Source organism: Equus caballus, chromosome 7 (genome assembly GCF_041296265.1).
Source record: "Equus caballus isolate H_3958 breed thoroughbred chromosome 7, TB-T2T, whole genome shotgun sequence".
In the NCBI taxonomy this organism is placed as follows: Eukaryota; Metazoa; Chordata; class Mammalia; order Perissodactyla; family Equidae; genus Equus; species Equus caballus.
Genome location: NC_091690.1, coordinates 76,623,025 through 76,641,651, shown reverse-complemented (window position 1 = coordinate 76,641,651; position 18,627 = coordinate 76,623,025). Strand labels below are relative to the sequence as shown.

The following is an 18,627-nucleotide window of genomic DNA, read 5'->3' as shown; positions in this document are numbered from 1 at the left end:
CTGAGAAAATTCTTGAGAACCAAGACATCAGGCTTTCTGTGTGACTTTCAAATAGTGTCTTTCAAGCTTCAGTATTTTAAACTTCAGTATGGTCTCTACAAGTCAAATGTCTCATAGTGCTGTGGTTGAATACAACAGGTAATCCATGTGTTGTGCTTATTGCTATGAATGGCAGAGCATAGGAGACAGCAGCAGTGACAGCAGCAGCAGTGTTCACAGAGAACTCAGTATGTGTCAGGTCTCTTCTTAGAGCTTTGCTTATTTTAACTCACATAACAATTGAATATTTGATGTCTATCACTTTAAATTATGAGGCACATGTGATACCGATGAAGGAGCAATTTTTTATTTTTGAAAAGCCAGGGAAGTCTTAACAGAGGAATTGGTTTATCAGGTGCTTAGTAGTTAGAGTAGAAACTCGAAAGGGGGTGAGGAGGGCTTTAAGATGGGAGATAAGAGTATTCCAAACAAAGCAAATGGTGATAGTATCTGACATATGCAGGAAATGATGTCCCCTAGTCCTCTATAGGCTCTGAGTGGGGCCCCCATTGCAGGGGTGGTGGGAACTGTGTCAGAAAGATGGTGAGAACAGAGTAAGGGCTTGAGAGGATGATAGTAGGGCCATCAAAGACTTTAAGTCATGGAGAGACACCATCACACTTTTAGTTGAGAGAGAGTGTGTGGGAAGACACAAAACAGGATAGAATTAGGGGGAAATCATATTTTGCTGAAGAGAAGCTGGTGATAAATATATGACCGATAAATATACAATAAATATGTATTTATCATAAATATATGATAAATGTGTGTGTCTATGAGCGTATGAGTGTTTATGGGCATATGTGGGGTGGAGGGAGTGGACAACAACGAAGACATGCTGGATGCATCATTCGAAAGTGTGTCACAGAATAGAGAATTTAAAGACTTATGCTTGGCCGTTTTGATCCCAGGACAGACCTAAAGCAAATGAGTACGTGTTAAAAAACAAACAAACAAAAAACAAAGTCAAAGCTTATTATCAGTAAAAACTTGATAATCATTTTCCTCTGCTATAAGGCAGGTATTTCTATTCTCTCAAGCAACCCTATCTCTCCAGGTAAAATTCCTAGGGACTCTCTACCAGGTGCTGATGGTGAAGACTCCTGCATTAGGTGTGGGGGTAGTTTATGGAGATCTTTAGGTTTCTTCCAGCCCTGCTTCTTTGCTTCTATGACTTGTCCTTTTGCGTTAAGATATGGACTCAGTAACTGGCAAACAGTGAGAACATTTCTTTACCTTCTTTACCTTCACATTGGCTTCTAAACTCACAAACCCTTACTTCAGGGCAATTTAATCCCTGAGCACCTGCCTAGTTCATTCTGGCTTCTGCTCGTACCTCATTCAGATGCTTTCATGCTCTCTTGAACCCACCTATTTCTAAGATACTTGCTCAGCCATTTGCAAGACAGAGAGGAGGGCAAGTTAAAATAGGAACAGAGGAGATACCACTCAGAAAAGGCCAATTCTCTGGGCAGGATTTGTTGATCCATTAACACTTATTAACATGCACTGAAAACTCTTCAACTTTGATGACCACAAGTTTGGTATAAAAGAGAATAATGCCATCAGGGCTACTTTTTGAACTCAGTTGGAGGACAATGATAATTCTCCCAATGAACTACTTCATTTCATGTTCCCTACTGAAACACCCCCCCATCCCAGTCCCGTCTCCTGTCAACGTGTCTCTGAAATGGGTTGACTTCATTGCCGCCCTTGTCTCCATGGAGTAGCTCCTGTTATCAGCCCTCAGACATCCCCTCCTCTTATTACTGCTTGTCCACGGAGCATTCCAGCCTCACCTTTGTGCTTTCTTGTTCCTTCACTCCTCTCTGTGGCTTCTATTCTCTGCTCTGTGGGTGAGTGTGGTTATCTGCTCCTGAAGATCCCATGCTTGAATACAAGAGGTGTGTGGAGAAACCTCTAGAAGCGTCTTATAGGAATATGAAGATTGCGTTCTGAGACCTGAGGCCCCCTGGGACAGAATCAGGAAAAATGATGGTAATCATAATAGCAGCTAACATGTACTGAGTGCTAAACGTTTACCAATAATTGATCTAGCTGACTCATGGAAATGTGAAGATTTTGTTAGGTGACGTGGAAAAGATATAGCCCATATTCCGGCAGACATTTTCTCAGTGATCATTAGTTCTCTTCTGCTTATTATAGTAGCTTACGTGATTTTGGGAGGGACTATTATGTTGGAACAGAGTTGCAACATAGAGTTGCAAACTCAGATTTGATAAAGCTTTAAGATTTGGGGGAAGTTATCCCAGATCTCTTGATAGACTCAAAAGTCAGAAAGTCAAAATGGGATTTCCTCTGTTTTTTTTTTTTTTGAGGAAGATTAGCCCTGAGCTAACATCTGCTGCCAATCCTCCACTTTTTGCTGAGGAAGACTGGCCCTGAGCTAACATTCATGCCCATCTTGCTCCACTTTATATGTGGGATGCCTGCCACAGCATGGCTTGCCAAGTGGTGCCATGTCCACACCTGGGACCCGAACCAGAGAACCCTGGCCCTAATATATACATTTAATGAAATTTGGACTCTATGTATGCCTAACATTGTCAATAATACTTAAGTTAAAATGTGGATACAAAATTAATCATTATTGATATGAAAAACGGAAAAGAAGGAGACAAATGGTAACTTAAAGCATAATAAATTTTTCGCTTATTTGGAGATCAAAGAGATTTTGAGTAACTTTCGACTTTATAAACTATGCATGTTTAAACTTTACACATAAAAATAAAAGTACAGTTTGCGACTCTAAAAGAAATAGGGAAAATAATAAACACATTTAAATGTTAGAAAACAGAAAATTAAAGAATGTATATCAAAATATAGAAAATAGTTAAACACGTGGATTAACTTCAGGTGTTAACAATAATGCAAGTACAAACCCATAGTGACATATAATGGGTGAAGAAACAATAACAGATGAGAAAGTTTTAAAAAAGAGAATAAAGAAAGCATACAGATGAGTGGTAAGTGACTTTGCAGAGCGAGGAGATATGGAACCTGATTGACTGCAGAGCAACAGTGAACAGGAAGCCCTGCAATTCCACTAACTTAGAACTTTTTATGAACTTGAGGCATTTGGAACTCAGGAAGCCTGGATGTATAGGGCTCTAAACTGGAGATTTCGTGAAAATCAATGTGAGGATAAGTTAGAAACAAAGATTCGCCCTCCTCCCCACATAGACAGATGATTATTACACTCTAAAAATGCCAGATTCCATTTTTATATACATTTTATTGGGATATAATATTTATAGATAAAATACCCACTTTATAATTGTACAGCTGAATGATTATCTCAAAATGAATAGATCCTGTGTCCCAATGCAGATCAAGAAATAAAACATTACTAGACACCAGTGATCAATTTTGTAGGAGTCCCACATGCACTTGAAAAGAATGTGTAGTATGTAGTTGCTGATTTCTTCTTCTTTAATTGTTAATTAGATCAAAGTTTTAAATACTGTTTTTCAAATCTTTTAAATCCGTTTTATTTTTGTTTTTTGGCTTACTTATTATGTCAGTTACTATGAAAAGTACAATAAAATCTACTACTATGACTATGCATTTATCTACTTATTTTGTGATTCTGACAACTTTTACTCTATATATTTTGTTCTGTGTTTAAAATTTAGAAATTTTTTATCCATCTTGCATATTTTTATTATGTAACGTCCCTCTTTATCACTAGTAATGCTTTTGCTTCGAAGCTTACTTTATCTGATTTTAGCATAGCTATTCCTGGTTTCTTTTAGTTGGTGACTACATGGAATATCTGTTTAAACATCTTTACTTAAAATGTTTCTGTGCCCTTATATGCCTTATATGTTTCATTCTATATGTCAATATTTGGCGCTTTTTTTTTTTTTGGTGAGGAAGATTGGACCTGAGCTAAACATCTGTGCCAATCTTCCTCTATTTTGTATTTGGGACACCACCATAGCATGGCTTGATGAGCAGTGTGTAAGTCCACGGCCTGGATCCAAACCCTTGAACCCAGGGCTGCCAAAGCAGAGCATGTAAACTTAACCGGTGTGCCACCAGGTTGGCCCCACAATATTTGGCATTTAGTTTGAGCATTATCCATTTATTTTTAATAAATTAAATGATTTGAATGCATTTAAATTTGCCATCTTACTATTTTTTAAAATGTGTCATACTCTTTTCTCATATCTTGCTTTATTTTAGATTTACTATGTTCCAATCCCCCCCAAATTCGTATGTTGAAGCCCTAACTCCCAATGTGATGGTATTGGGAAGTCGGTCTTTCGGGAGGTAACTAGGTTTAGATGAGGTCATGAGGGTGAGACCCCTGTTATGGGGTTACCGTCCTTATGAAAAGTGGAGTAGAGATGAGAGTTCTCTCTCCACCATGTGAGCATGCAGGGAGAAGGTGGCTATGTGGGAGCCTTTTAGTGATCTGTATTTTACTTTAGGTAATTTAAGAATACAAAACATTGTATTTTTTTCATACTGTTGATCTTTATGTGTATTTGCCCCGGTATTGTTCTTTATTGCTTCTGGCAGCCCAATACTCTATTGAATGAATGATCTTTAAATTACCTTTAGTGATGTATTTTCTCTGTTTGTCTGTATTTTTGAATGATATAATTTCTGTGTATCGAACACTTGCTGGCATTTATTTTCTTTCAGAAGTTGGTGACATCACTCCATTGTCTTTTTTTTTTCCATTATTTTTTGTTAGGACATCAGAAAAAGAGCTATTACTCTTTTTATTGAAAAATCAGTGGATTGATGGTAATAACCTTTTTCCTCTAATTTTAACATGTTCTGTTTAATTTTTCCTTTTCCGCTGTATGACTTTGAAGTGCCTAGGAGTTTGCTTTGTTTTGTTTTATATTGATCCTCCTTGTAGTCTATTGTGTTTCTTGAATATTTGGCTTATGCTTTATGTCAGTTTTGGAAAATATTTATGTTATTACATTCAAATATTGCTTTTTGCTCCAGGAAACTCTCCTTCTGGATCTCCAGATACATGTATATTTGACCTTTCCAGCTCATGTCATATAGTCTTTAAGATTTTTATTCATGTTTTAATTTACTTATTTATTTATCCATCTGTCTATTTATTTATTATACTTTATCCTTTCACTTCTCTAGATACACAAAATTATCTATAGTCTGGATATAACCAAAGTTATTTTTCAAATACTTTGATTCTTTCTTCAATTGTGCCTAATATGATTAAACCCACCCATTTAGTCTTTAATTTCAGTAATTTTTTAGTATCTCCATTTTGTTTTTAATAGTTTCAAATTTGTTGCTTAAATTCTATACTTTGCGATGTAAATTTTGGCTATATTAATTAAAATTATTATTATTACTATTTATTTATTTTTTGCTGAGGAAGATTAGCCCTGAGCTAACATCTGTGCAATATTCCTCTACTTTATATGTGGGTCGCTGCCAGCCCATGGCTGACAAGTGTTGTAGGTCCACGCCCAGGGTCTGAATCCATTAACCCGGGTAGCCAAAGCAGAATGCACTGAACTTAACCACTATGCCATGGGACCGGCCCCTCTAAATTATTATTCCTATTTTTTTGAGGAAGATTAGCTCTGAACTAACTACTGCCAATCCTCCTCTTTTTGTTGAGGAAGACTGGCCCTGAGCTAACATCCATTTTCATCTTCCTCTACTTTATATGTGGGACACCTACTACAGCATGGCTTTTGCCAAGCTGTGCCATGTCTGCACCCAGGATCTGAATCAGCGAACCCCGGACCACCGAGAAGTGGAACGTGTGAACTTAACCACTGCGCCATCGTGCTGGCCCTCTAAATTGTTGCAATGTCTGTGTATACTAAACCCAATAGCCCTGTCTTCTTTGGATCTAATACTTTTTCCTCTTTTTCTTGAGTTTTGTTCAATTCTTATATTTTGCATTCTTGGTTAGATTTTAACGAATGTCATGAGAAATTATGAGGATGATTCAAGATCCTTGCTAATATTTTCCTGCAGAAATTATTTCATTTTACTTCTGATTAGAGTGACCAACCATGCTAATTTGTGGCTGAGGGGTCTCCCAGGGTGTAGTATTTTCTGAGATAAAGCTAAGAAAGTCTGGAAAAACTGGGGTGGTTGATCCCCCTAATTCTTACAGACAGAGTTGGAAAATTAGGTAGTGAGTTGATTTTAAAAATCTATGTTAGGCTAGTGTATTTCTAATTTTCCCTTACTCCAAGGTGTAAGTTTTCTGAAATCCAAATAAATACCTAGGTATTTACCAGTCCCCATCATCCAAGGGGATCCCTGCGGTCCAGTTTTTGTCCCTCTATACTCCAGCCCCTTGAGAATGCTAGAAGCTCTTCTCAATTTGTCAGCTATTTCTTTTGAAGTAACAAATCGCTTAAGGGGAAAAATGGCACCAAATATCAGGCTCACTTCTCTATGCTTTCTTTGTCTTTGGAGTCTTGGCCTTTGCATCCTCATTGCATTGGATGCTCGCTGAAGTCATTTACAAAATATTTCTCTAACTTTTCTAATTCTTCTTGGTAGGAGGACTGGTCTGAAACAAAATAATATTCCTGTGATTAATATGGAAATGCCTATAACATTTCATGCATTTTTCTCGTGTTTTAAATCATAATGTACTTTATTAGTATAATGATGGATCTGAATATAATGATGTATCATTTTGTCCTTTTGAGGATATAAAAGATCAAGGTAGGTCCGGCCCTGTGGCTGAGAGGTTAAGTTCATGCACCCTGCTGCGGCGGCCCAGGGTTTTGTTGGTTCGGATTCTGGGCGTGGACATGACACCGCTCGTCAGGCCACGTTAAGGCAGCATCACACATGCCACAACTAGAAGGACCTGCAACTAACACATACAACAATGTATCGGGGCGGGGGGGGGGGGGGTTGGAGAGATAAAGCAGAAAAAAAAAGGTAGTTTCAAAAGGTCTAAATTATAAGTTAGGATAGTAAATATAATGACAGAAAAAGAGCCAAACCTGATGGTTTTCCTTAGAGTCATATTGGATTCCGCTTATTATTCAATTTCATAGACACTCAGAGACTTCTTTTCACTGTGTGGTTTTCTAGGATTTTGTCTGATCTAGGGTCTATCTCTGAGATTGGACTTCATGAAATTAGAGTGATAAAGATGGGAAAGAATGAAGCTAGAAGGTGGCTCGTGTATGGAGTCCTTTCTAGGATGGAGCTAAAAGGTATCCATTAAATTAGCCATGAGCTGACAAACAGTACATTTATAATCTCAATGTCTTGGTGCCCTTAAGTATAGGAGTAAACATATTTAGGAAGCCTCAAGATTTACCATGCAATCTTAGACAGAAAATGAAAGTAGATACCTAAGATTCTCATTTTATTTCAAGCCACCTGACAACCTGGTCCCATCATTTTTTCTTGTATTTATCTAGCTATAGGATGTCCTTCTGCAGACACTCTAAAGATATCCCTTCTTGTCCTCTCCTCTCAAGGAATCACCACTGTCTCATTCCCCTGGTCATCTATGGGATGGCCCTTCCTGTGGGTTTACCTACTTGGTTTCACTTGATATTTCTAAGTTTTCTGCAAAGTTCTTTCAACTCTCATTGGGCTATAAATCTAGGGTATACTTATAGACAACTTAAGATCCCTAGTTCTTAATAGGGCACCTGGAAACCTGGAAGTAGAGTCATGGAATTAACTTTTACAAAAGATCTTTTGCTGCTTTGGCATCTCTACAAAGCACAATGCAAGCAAACAATTTAAAATTTTTTAAAAATCACATTCAAGAGCTTTACTTATGTAGGAGAGTGTTATAAGGTTTGTTTGAAATTGGTTCTGGGGCTGGCCCCGTGGCTGAGTGGCTAAGTTCGTGTGCTCCACTTCAGTGTCCCAGGGTCTTACCAGTTCGGATCCTGAGCGCGGACATGGCACTGCTCAACAGGCCATGCTGAGGTGGCATCCCACATAACACAACCAGAAGGACCTACATGTAGAATATACAACTTTGTACTGGGGGCTTTAGGGAGAAGATGAAGAAGGAAAAATAAAAGACGATTGGCAACAGATGTTAGCACAGGTGCCAATCTTTATTAAAAAAAAGAATAAATTGGTTCTAAGCATCACTCCAGGAAGTACAATGTAAAGCAGAGACAAAGGTAGAACAAAAACTATTTTTAAGCTCCTTGAAAGAAGAGACCTTGTCTCTTTTGTCACCACTTTATCTCCAGGGCCTAGATTTGTGCTTGACCCATTGATTGTGCCCAGTTAATGCTACTTGATTGACCACTAAGAGAATGCAAGGAGCTGCAGTTCTTGCCTAGTTGACAGTATAGTTTAGGAGTTAACAGCTTAGACTCTGCAGTTTGACCCAATTGGATTCCAATGCTAGCTCTTGGATGTATAGTTTTGAGCAAGATGCTTAGTATATCTGAGCACCAGTTTTTTATCTGAAAAATAATAAGGATTGCATTAATCCTACCTCATAGAGCTGTTGTGGGAAGTGATTGAAATAATAAATATAAAGTACCTAGTATACATTTGCTTTTTGAAAGTCTTGGTTCCTTTCCTTGGAACTATAAATGCAAAATTTTTACGTTATTTTAAATGTCTGCAAAGGAATATTATCACACAGAAAATATTAATGTCCACAAAGGAAATGCTTGCTTTTTTGAAAATTTCTGCATGTTGGGTGGGAGATCTTTAGAATTTTGCAAAATGAACAATATTTGTAATCTTTGGGACTCCCAACATGGGCCCTCGAGGAGGCTGAGTGAATACCACATCAGAGCTGGTACTGGAAGCCTCCTTTGAGCTAGCTAGTGTGTCCTCCTGCTATTGAGGTACCAACAACTCAGGAGAAGGTAATTCATTTTACTTCCACTTCCCCTAGAACGGAGGCTCAATAGATTTCTCAGGACACCTGTCAACTCCTGATTACCTTTCCATATGGAAAGTGCTATGTTTTCATCAACAATTCTTCCTGCATTTCGACTCCAGCTATGTAAAGTAATGGAAAACCTCATGTCACACAACATGTTTTAAAATAACTTGAATTCTTTACAGTGTTGTCATGCATAATCCATCCTCACTTGTACCCCAACTCCAGTTCACTGCCAAATTACAGAGAACTTCCTATTAAATAACAAATTTTAAGATAACATCATTTCCATTACATGCAAGCTAGGACCACCTGTGATTATAGAAAAATATCCCTTCCTACTTTGTCCTTTGTCTAAACTCTGGTTCTTTTCTCTGACAGTATTCGGGCAATGCCATGACGGATCTCCTTGGTCTTAATGCTGTAGACAATAGGGTTGACAAGAGGTGAAAAGAAAAGGTATGCACTGGCCATCATAGCATGCAACAAAGGGGACACATGGTGTCCAAAGCGGTGCACCAGAGATAAGCCAATCATAGGCACGTAGTAAGTGAGCACAGCACAGATATGTGAGCCACATGTGTTGAGCGCCTTCTTTCGCCCCTGCCCAGTGGCGATATGCAATACAGTGTGGAGAATGCACCCATAGGATATCACAATGAGTAGGGAATCCAGCCCAAAAGTGGAGGTAACAATGAAAAGTCCATAGATATTGTTGATAGAAATGTCCTCACAAGGTAGATGGATAAGGTTGGGATGGAGGCAATAAGAATGGGAGAGGGCATTATGGCCACAGAAGGGCAGGCGCCTTAGGAGCATGGGCAATGGGGCCATGAGCATAATGCTTTTCAATCCAATGATAACTCCTGTGCCAAGGATACGGGGCAAGGTTAGGATGGCTGTATAGCGCAGTGGGCTGTAGATGGCCACAAATCGGTCCACAGACATGGCCAGCAACACTGCTGATTCCATAATGGAGAAAGAATGGATAGAGAACATCTGAAGAAGGCATGCATCAAAACTAATTTCATTGGTGCCAAAAAGAAAGATGCCTAGCACTGTAGGCAGAGTGGATGCAGAGACACCAACCTCAGCCAGTGCCAACATGGCAAGAAAGAGGTACATGGGCTGGTGTAGGGCAGCATCTGTTCTGATGACATGAAGAATGGTGCCATTCCCAAGGAAGATGATAATGTACATCAAACAGAAAGGGATGGATATCCAGATGTGCTCTGCCTCCAGGTCTGGGATGCCAACCAGAATGAACATTGTAGGTAAGAATTCCAAAGAGCTATTAGAGTGCTTCATGTTGAAGCCTCATCCCACGGAATCAGTGCTCCCCTGAAAATTAGAAACAAACTAGGTTAATGTCATTTTAATGGAGAAAGATCCCTGGACACTGAGGAAGGGGGAGAAGAAAACAAAGCTCATAGATTCAGATGGCCAGAGGTCTCCTGCCTGAAAATTGACAAAGGATCACCATCAGGAAATTCCCAGTATTAAGGAGGTTACAGTCTCCATCAAAGTAAAGTTCAAGACTAATAGAAAATTATCCCTCTAAATTGCAGTTCACCTTTGATCTGCTAAGGAAAAAAATGGCTGCCTTGTCTTGGTATGGAGATGCCTGACTCTAGAAAGCCTCTGAGGAGACAAGCACGAATAGGCAATGTCAGCATAAGATATGAACTAATGTCAGAAATAGGTGAACAGAGATGATATTGGTAAATATATAGATATAAGGCAAAGAGTACACTATACAAAAACAACTAAAAATACATGATGAGTGAATATAGATATATGAATAATCGAAGTCCAAAGCAAGGCTAAGAGGTGATTAGAGCCTAGAGCCTAGAGCAAGTGACTGGAAAATTAAACTAGAAAAGAATGGAGCTTAGACCCACACTGGGTTTGGGTGTTCTGGGCTTTGAAAAGACTAGGAAGCAACTGGAAAGATTATGTGTAAAGGACAGAATGAGGCAGGAACCAAGGTTGGTGGATTTGTATGCAGACTTTAAGGCTCATGAAAATATTCTGTCATGATGATATTCACAATCTCTTGACTCTCAGTTCCTGAAGACAACCTATCTGATCCACTGGGACTTCTTTCTGATTCAGACACACTTCTGAATATACTGCAACAACATGGGACCATAAACAAACTTTCAAGGAAGGTTTTCCTGAACAGGAAAGGAAGGCAACAGAGGGTAGCAGAAAACCGTCTCTCTAAATTGGGTGTGTTTTAAGCTGAGCACTGTCTGGGCCAGCACAGGAGTAAAAATAGAATCCTGGACTGACAGGGTAGGAAGGATCTCTACAGGTATTTTTAAACTCATTCACCCAAACACACACACACACACACACACACATCTGCTCATATACTTGCACATGCACATATTTCCACCCTTGCTGAAGTCTCATCAGCATCTTCTGTGATATGAACTCTCTATTCAGCCAGTGCTGAACTTAGAGGGAACTCGCTATTACACGTTGATTATTATCAAGTTCTTCTTTGCAGGTTAAGCAGATACTCATTCAAAAACTGCCCTGATTGGGGCTGGCCCCGTGGCTGAGTGGTTAAGTTCGCGCGCTCCGCTGCAGGCGGCCCAGTGTTTCGTTGGTTCATATCCTGGGCGCGGACATGGCACTGCTCGTCAGACCACGCTGAGGCAGCGTCCCACATACCACAACTAGAAGAACCCACTACGAAGAATACACAACTATGTACCGGGGGGCTTTGGGGAGAAAAAGGAAAAAATAAAATCTTTAAAAAAAAAAAAAAATTTGAAAAAAACTGCCCTGATTAGAAATAAATATATCAATGGGTGAATCACAATTCATTAGCTTACAATGATGATGGAGTCAACTACTACTAGTTATATAATATTTTATGAGAGAAGGGCATACAGACAGAGCTAACTTCATACAGATTCCATTAGACAACTGGATTTATAACAAGTTTTTAAATAAGAAAGGGGCAAAGCTAGCTTTCTTTTCAGAATCAAAAAGCCGAACAAATGTGAAAATTATGGTACTTAACTTTCACAAATTTGAGCCTCCACTAATCAGGCAACCAGGGTTTACATTTTTAACAGTCCTTTTACATACACTGCATCTGCTCTATCTTACTTCAAGTTTTATCTTCATTCCCAATTATGCCGATTGCATTGTTACTCAAAAAGAAAAAGTCTTCCCAGTTATTGTCAGAAACGATTTGACTTACTCCCTCCACTACTCAGCAAACTACAGAGAGGATGCCCATCTGTAACCAATCATCGCTTCTTTATGCCGTGCACCATACAAGACCCTAGCCCTACTCAAACAAATCTCTGCAACTTTCAATCACAGGTCAAAGAACACATCTTCTCCCACAAATGTTCAAATACAGTCATCACATGCATTGGAGTCCTCTCTCTAATCTGGTTCAATTATGTTACATGCTACAAAAGAAAAGTTCAGGATACAACGGGAGGAATCTACATGGAAAAACTTAATTTATTCCTAAAAATCAGGAAAATCATTCCTTGGAAAGTGATATTTCAACTGAGACCTGAGGAATTAGTAGAATTTTTCCAAGCTAAATTGAGAAGTTGGGTGTAGACTCATGCAGAAAACAATTACCATGGAAATGGGTATGTAAGATTACACTTTGACAGGAACTAAAAAAAAACATGGAGAAAGCGAAAATTGTCTATGGATATTAAAATTGATTTTTTCATAATTTTTCCTATCATGTTTTCATGATAGGAAAAATTGAAAAAAAAAAAGAAAAAGAGAAAGGCTATAGCCTGCCTAAATACAACATCCCTGTGTACCTATTATAGTCTGATGGAGTTTACCTCAGCAAATATTTGCTTAGGAAAAACCTTGTTTTGGAAGCAGTGCTAACATTTAGGGTAGAGAAATTCAGGGACAAATTATGACCTCAAAAAATGCTCACACACGTCACAACTTGCCATGGCTGAGGGACTTGGAGGACGCTTCTGTTCCTCATTTGTATGGGGAACATATGTGTTCGTCTCACCTCCCAAAGCCCGACATCTTTCTTAACTCTTTAAATGGACCGAATATTGGTTTGCCTTTGGGTTGAGCAGCTGTTCCTCCTGTGTTTGTCCTCACCACACCCTTGATCTTATTGCACCCTGGTTCTTGCCTAAACCACCCCCGATGGCCTGATATCTGAAGGGACAAATCTTGAGGGATACTTGAAATTCGCTTCTCCCCTCCCTGTTATCAGCAATCTCTCTACCTCTCCATGCTCTTTTCTGTTTTTTGATTTGTTTTCTGTTTTTCTTTTTTTTTGCTTTTTTACATCCTTCCCATCTTCAACTTCCAAAGTCTCCCCAGTCAATCAGGGCTCAGGGCTCCTTCACAATGATCTAAACGGCAATCATTCCCCTGAGTTTAGGGCTTGTATTTCAAAAACATTTCACATTGAGAAAGGAAAAAAATGGACTATTTAGTTTCTATCACACTGTAATAAGACACAAAAAATCAGTAGAAAGAAGAGAATGTGACACAGTATATACTATATCTCTGGAAGTGGATGGAATTGGAGGCGAATGCTATGTGCAGTATAACTGTGCCTACTTGAGCTTTGTGAAGTTCTCTTTCATTATTTTTAAAGATGGAGATGCTAATACCTGCCTCAGTGAGTGACTCTGAATATTTAACATGAGCCTTTAGCAACCAGTGAAAACCAGTATCCCCCTACTCCCTCTGTCTCCTCTCTCAGGCATTCTCAGAAGGGATCATTCAAATTCAGATTGTCCTCAAATTTGTATTAGTAATGATCTTTCCTTGTCATTGCCTCACTGATACTCAGACCACAACTGTGAGGGAAACAAGGACACAAGGATTTTCCACATAACAGATGAGCATAAAAACAACACAAATGCACTGCGTGACTAACTCAAGGTATTATGATGGCAAAAATATTTCTAGAATCCATGGCATTCGCTGATGTTTTCGTTTTGTTCTTCACCTGCCATCATGTTTAGGAAAATCTTCTTTTCATTCCATCACACAGCTTCTGGAAGCTAGGATTGTGACTATTGACTAGGGAAAAATCTAGAGGGCTAATTCTGGGGTAGAGTTGGGACTCCTTTGAAAGCTGCTTCAGGAGTCAGAGCTGGGAGATCATGGGCTTGAGCACTCACCACAAGCAGAACTAACCTCTGAGCATCAAGTGAGACTGTGGAAGCTCACTTCAGCATGTCCCTGCCTTCTTGGCATTAACATCTTCTTGGTCCTGGGACTGGAATGCTGCCTCTCTCTTTGTAACCTGATCAACTCCAGGAAGTGAAGGAATAGAGGGGGACTGAGAGTCTCTGATGAACAATTACCCAGGTATTTACATCACTCCTTCTCAATGTCCAGGGACCTGCAAGGAAAAGAAGCAAGGGTATAGGGTCAGTATCTCTGTGTAATGAGTGCAATAATAGTATGTACCTTCTATGAGAATGAAAAAATTGATATATACAAATTGCTTAGAAAAGTGTCTGGTTCATAAAAAAGGCACTAGAATGGTTAGCAAATACGGTAACTATTATAGGACAGTTGCTTCCTGGAGAAATAATATATTAATCCACTATGGGCATCAACTATCACTTTTATAAAATTGCATTTCAGAAGTAGTGAGCAGGGCACAGAATTGTTAGTATCCAGAGAACATCAAGAGTGTTTAATACCAGGAGATGACAGAATCCAAGAGGTTAAACTATTGTAAGAGAAGTTTAAAGATTGAATTGGAAGCAGAGGAGGGGGAGACTGATCAGAAGGTATGATGAGTAAGGCTTTGAAGCATAAGGTGACTAGAGAGATCTAGCAAAAAGTGAGCATTTCCAGAACTCAATGTTAAAGAGAAATTAAAATTGCTACAACAAGCAGTTCTGATTATTTGTGGGTTACCATGTTGTTGGCTAATTTTCTGACCGATAAGAAAGAGAAAGAGAGAGAAAAAGAACACATTTGGCTTGAAAATCCACCATGATCCACTTATAGGACTTTTAAAAATTCTTTTGAAATATACTTTTTGTGCTGCTGGTTTAACAAGAAAGAAGAAAGCTTTGCATCATCAGTGAGAAGATGTTTTAAATGATAGGTTATGTGGGTAGATTGGATCCAGACATACGTGAAGCCAGCAATGAGCTGAGATACTTGAAGAGAATGGAGGGATTAAGTGAGACATGGCCTTAATACAGTCAGATAAATCTAGTGTGAATAAGACAACTTCACCGGAATTGAAGATCAGAAGCTGTGACGTAAGCTCATTGAATGGATGATGCATATGGACGCTGAGCTGAATTTGGGATGTTGGTATATTTTTCCCTGGATGTCAGTGACAGTTTCAAACATTTAGCAAAAATATGCAAATAAAGGAGATCGTCATTTTCCATTATAAACTGAGATTATATTCTGGGAGACCTTTGGTCAAACTTTGCTTTGTTAATTTTCAACACCCTTAACATACGTTATGCATTTAATGATCTTCTCTCTCTTTCAACAAATATATGAAAATTAGAGTTTGTGTTTCTTATCTATTGTTCTCAAGTAAGTTGAACCAAGGATACCTCACACCTTTCTCAGAAAGACGCAATTCACATTGCAACTAATGGAACAGTAAATATTTACAATCTTTCCATGAGAAATAGTTGCCCAGAAACTTTTTTTCAGCTCTGCAGCTCTTGCTGAGGCGAATATACATTATATGGGGATATTGAGATGGAATCGTGTTTTAAAAAACAAAGGATATGCTTTTTTGCTACTAAAAAATCGGGAAGTTTATAATTTGTATTTCAAATAAGACTAGGAATATTGGAACAGCAAACATTGTATACTTTTGGAATTCCACGTCACGTGAGGTTTTTCCATAACAAATGGAAGCTAGCAAAATCCCAATATCCCATATACGGAAACACACACTACACTTATTTTAGTTTATCGCAAATGCATTTGCATTGTGTGTACAACTTAATTTTACATAAATTTTATGCATTTGAAGATAATTATTTAGCTATGCATTATCTTTCCTAGTTAGCCCAAATAAGTTATCTATCTATCTATCTATCTTTAAGATATAAGCTTCTTCAGGGAAAAAACGCTGTTTAATTTTTCTAGTGTTTTTGAAATCCTTCAGTTTACTTTTTGACAACAATGAAAATGCCAGCAGTGGGACTATAGTGAGATATCTCATTTGTCTTAGAGAGGGAAATCAGTTCTTTCGTAAAGTTGGAACATTGAGCTTAACACGTGATAGGTCAAAGCAAAACAAAACTGAACTAAATTAAAACTAAAACAACAACAACAGAAAACAATTTAAAATAATCCACAATGTTAACATCTAGCTAAGTGATATTTGTGTTAGATTTAGTAGGTTATTCCTGCCCCTGAAGAATTTATGATTTCTTATTGTATTCTAGAACTTGTGTTAGTATATATTTCCCTCATTTTTTAAAACACTTTAACCATGTCTTGACAAGTCAGTAACATTTTTCATATGTGTTTCATATAATGTACAATATTTCTGAAAGGCCCACAAATTGGAGTTTGTTCTTGGAGGACAGGGGAACTTGCCCTTTCAAGCCAGGTCAATAAAATAACAAAGTTATCACATGGATATCACCACTGCCAATCACCTCTGCATCAGCTGAATTTTAAAGGAGGTTAGAATAGCTCATTTCCCTTGACAAATAAAAATGGCAAGTAATAGGATATTTTGGAGTATATGAGGAAGCCATTTTGTGTAAACCTAATTCGGCCTGACCTTGTCTTTCCAAAAGGGCCTGACCAAGGCCATTGAGCATGCCTTGTATATCTGCTTTAGATATTCCCTATGGCAAGAGCAAAGGCCCTTGAGGTAAAGGTACAACTTCCCTCCCCCTCCCAACATTGGCATCTCCTTAAAGATTAAGCATCTTTCTTTAGGCTGGGAACCAATTGCAGCACTCATCTGTGACCACCTGGCCACCCCCGTGGCATTCACTGAGACAGCAGACCTATCTGCCTTTTCCATCAATCACTGTGCTGACAGAGCAGCCTAGTGACTATTGTAAAAGGGACATTTCAATCATATGTGAAACATACTCTTTGAGGGTATATAACCACCCTGTATACTCCCACTTCTTTGGAGTGCTCTGATCCTTTGTGGAAAGACACTCCCGGGTTATAATCCTCAGATTTAAGCTCAGAATAAACTCACCCAAATTTCATTTATAGATTGGTTATGGATTATTTTCGTCGACACTCTCCTCTTTAATGCAGATGCTCAGAGGTGGGCCAAACTCTGTGTTTGTTGCTAAAAATTGAAGCATGTAATGTGGTGGAACATATAGAACTTTTATAAGTAGAGGACTGGAAATAATGTGATTTTGCAATTTTATTTACTAGATATTAAGTAGAGAATTGTGAGATAGGACAAAAACACCTATTTAAATGCTGTTTAGGGTTTCTGATATACGCAATTTTCTATCTATTAAAAATTATATTAGGGCCAGCCCAGTGGCATAGCGACTAAGTTCACGTGCTCTGCTTCAGCGGCCTAGGGTTTGCCAGTTCGGATTGCCTGCATGGACCTACATACAGCTTGTCAAACCATGCTGTGGCAGGTGTCCCACGTATAGAGGAATGTGGGCAGAGATGTCAGCTCAGGGTCAATCTTCCTCAGCAAAAAGAGTAGCATTGGCAGTGGATGTTAGCTCAGAGCTAATCTTCCTCAAAATAGACAAATAAATAAAATTAAATAAAAAAATTAAATTACACATTGGGCATAGCTTAGAGGGAAATCACCCCTGATTCTTGGCAAGCACAGAATTTAATGAATCCTGACTATTACCTAGTAAGTGTTTCTTTGGAACAGAGAAAATGCCTTTGGTTTTCATTCTAACTGGTATTATAGATATGTCTTGGAATGAGAAAAAGATCAAGGATACAAAGCCTGTGGGGGCTGGCCCGGTTGCGCAGTGGTTAAGTTCGCACTTTCTGCTTCTCTGCGGCCTTGGGTTCACCGGTTCGGAACCCGGGTGTGGACAGGGCACCGCTTGGCATGCCACGTATAAAGTAGAGGAAGATGGGCACGGATGTTAGATCAGGGCCAGGCTTCCTCAGCAAAAAGAGAAGGACTGGCAGTAGTTAGCTCAGGGCTAATCTTCCTCGGAAAAAAAGAAAAAAAAGGATACAGAGCTTGTTTAAAGCCATTGGCTGGTTGGAAGATGAATAAAGAGGCTCAATTCCATAATCTCACTCATGACCACTTCTGAAAGCAACCACGAATCAAAGACAAAAAGTAATGCTAGACTCTTCTAGTGTCTAAATCAAAACCAATTTTAATAATGAGTTTGATAATAGAAGACATTTCCCTTGTTTTGCATATCATTGCAATAAAAAGGTTTTCTACATCTAACCCAAATATTCTTAGCATGACAGTTTTCTTATCTTTCATTTTCCAAGAAAAGAAAATTTTGATGTCATATAGAAAAATTTTCTTTCATAGTTAGAAACTAATTTTACCTAATTCTCAATCTTCAAGGTGAGTAATAAAAACATTTTAATAAATGTTGAATACAGGTATGTAATGTGTCTGAGCAATTCCAAGAATATAGAAAGCTTGAAGTATATAATAATATATGTATCAGATTCAGATTAGAATCATGAAGTGACCTAGTTTTTTATCTAATCAATAGATGAATTGTATTGAAAGAAAAATCACTTTGATTAGAAACAAA

The 18,627-nt window shown here is 38.5% G+C and overlaps 1 protein-coding gene across 1 annotated transcript; it reads right to left on the bottom strand.

The window, feature by feature from the left end:
• Positions 1-9,262: 9,262 nt before the first annotated feature.
• On the bottom strand, positions 9,263-10,216 carry OR51K5 (olfactory receptor family 51 subfamily K member 5). The gene has a single exon (XM_001504333.5). The coding sequence runs from the start codon at positions 10,214-10,216 to the stop codon at positions 9,263-9,265; it is 954 nt and encodes a 317-aa protein (XP_001504383.5).
• Positions 10,217-18,627: the final 8,411 nt, after the last annotated feature.

Coding starts and splice junctions, on each gene's coding strand:
- OR51K5 (XM_001504333.5), bottom strand. CDS start 10,216: ATGAAGCACTCTAATAGCTCTTTGGAATTCTTACCTACAATGTTCATT.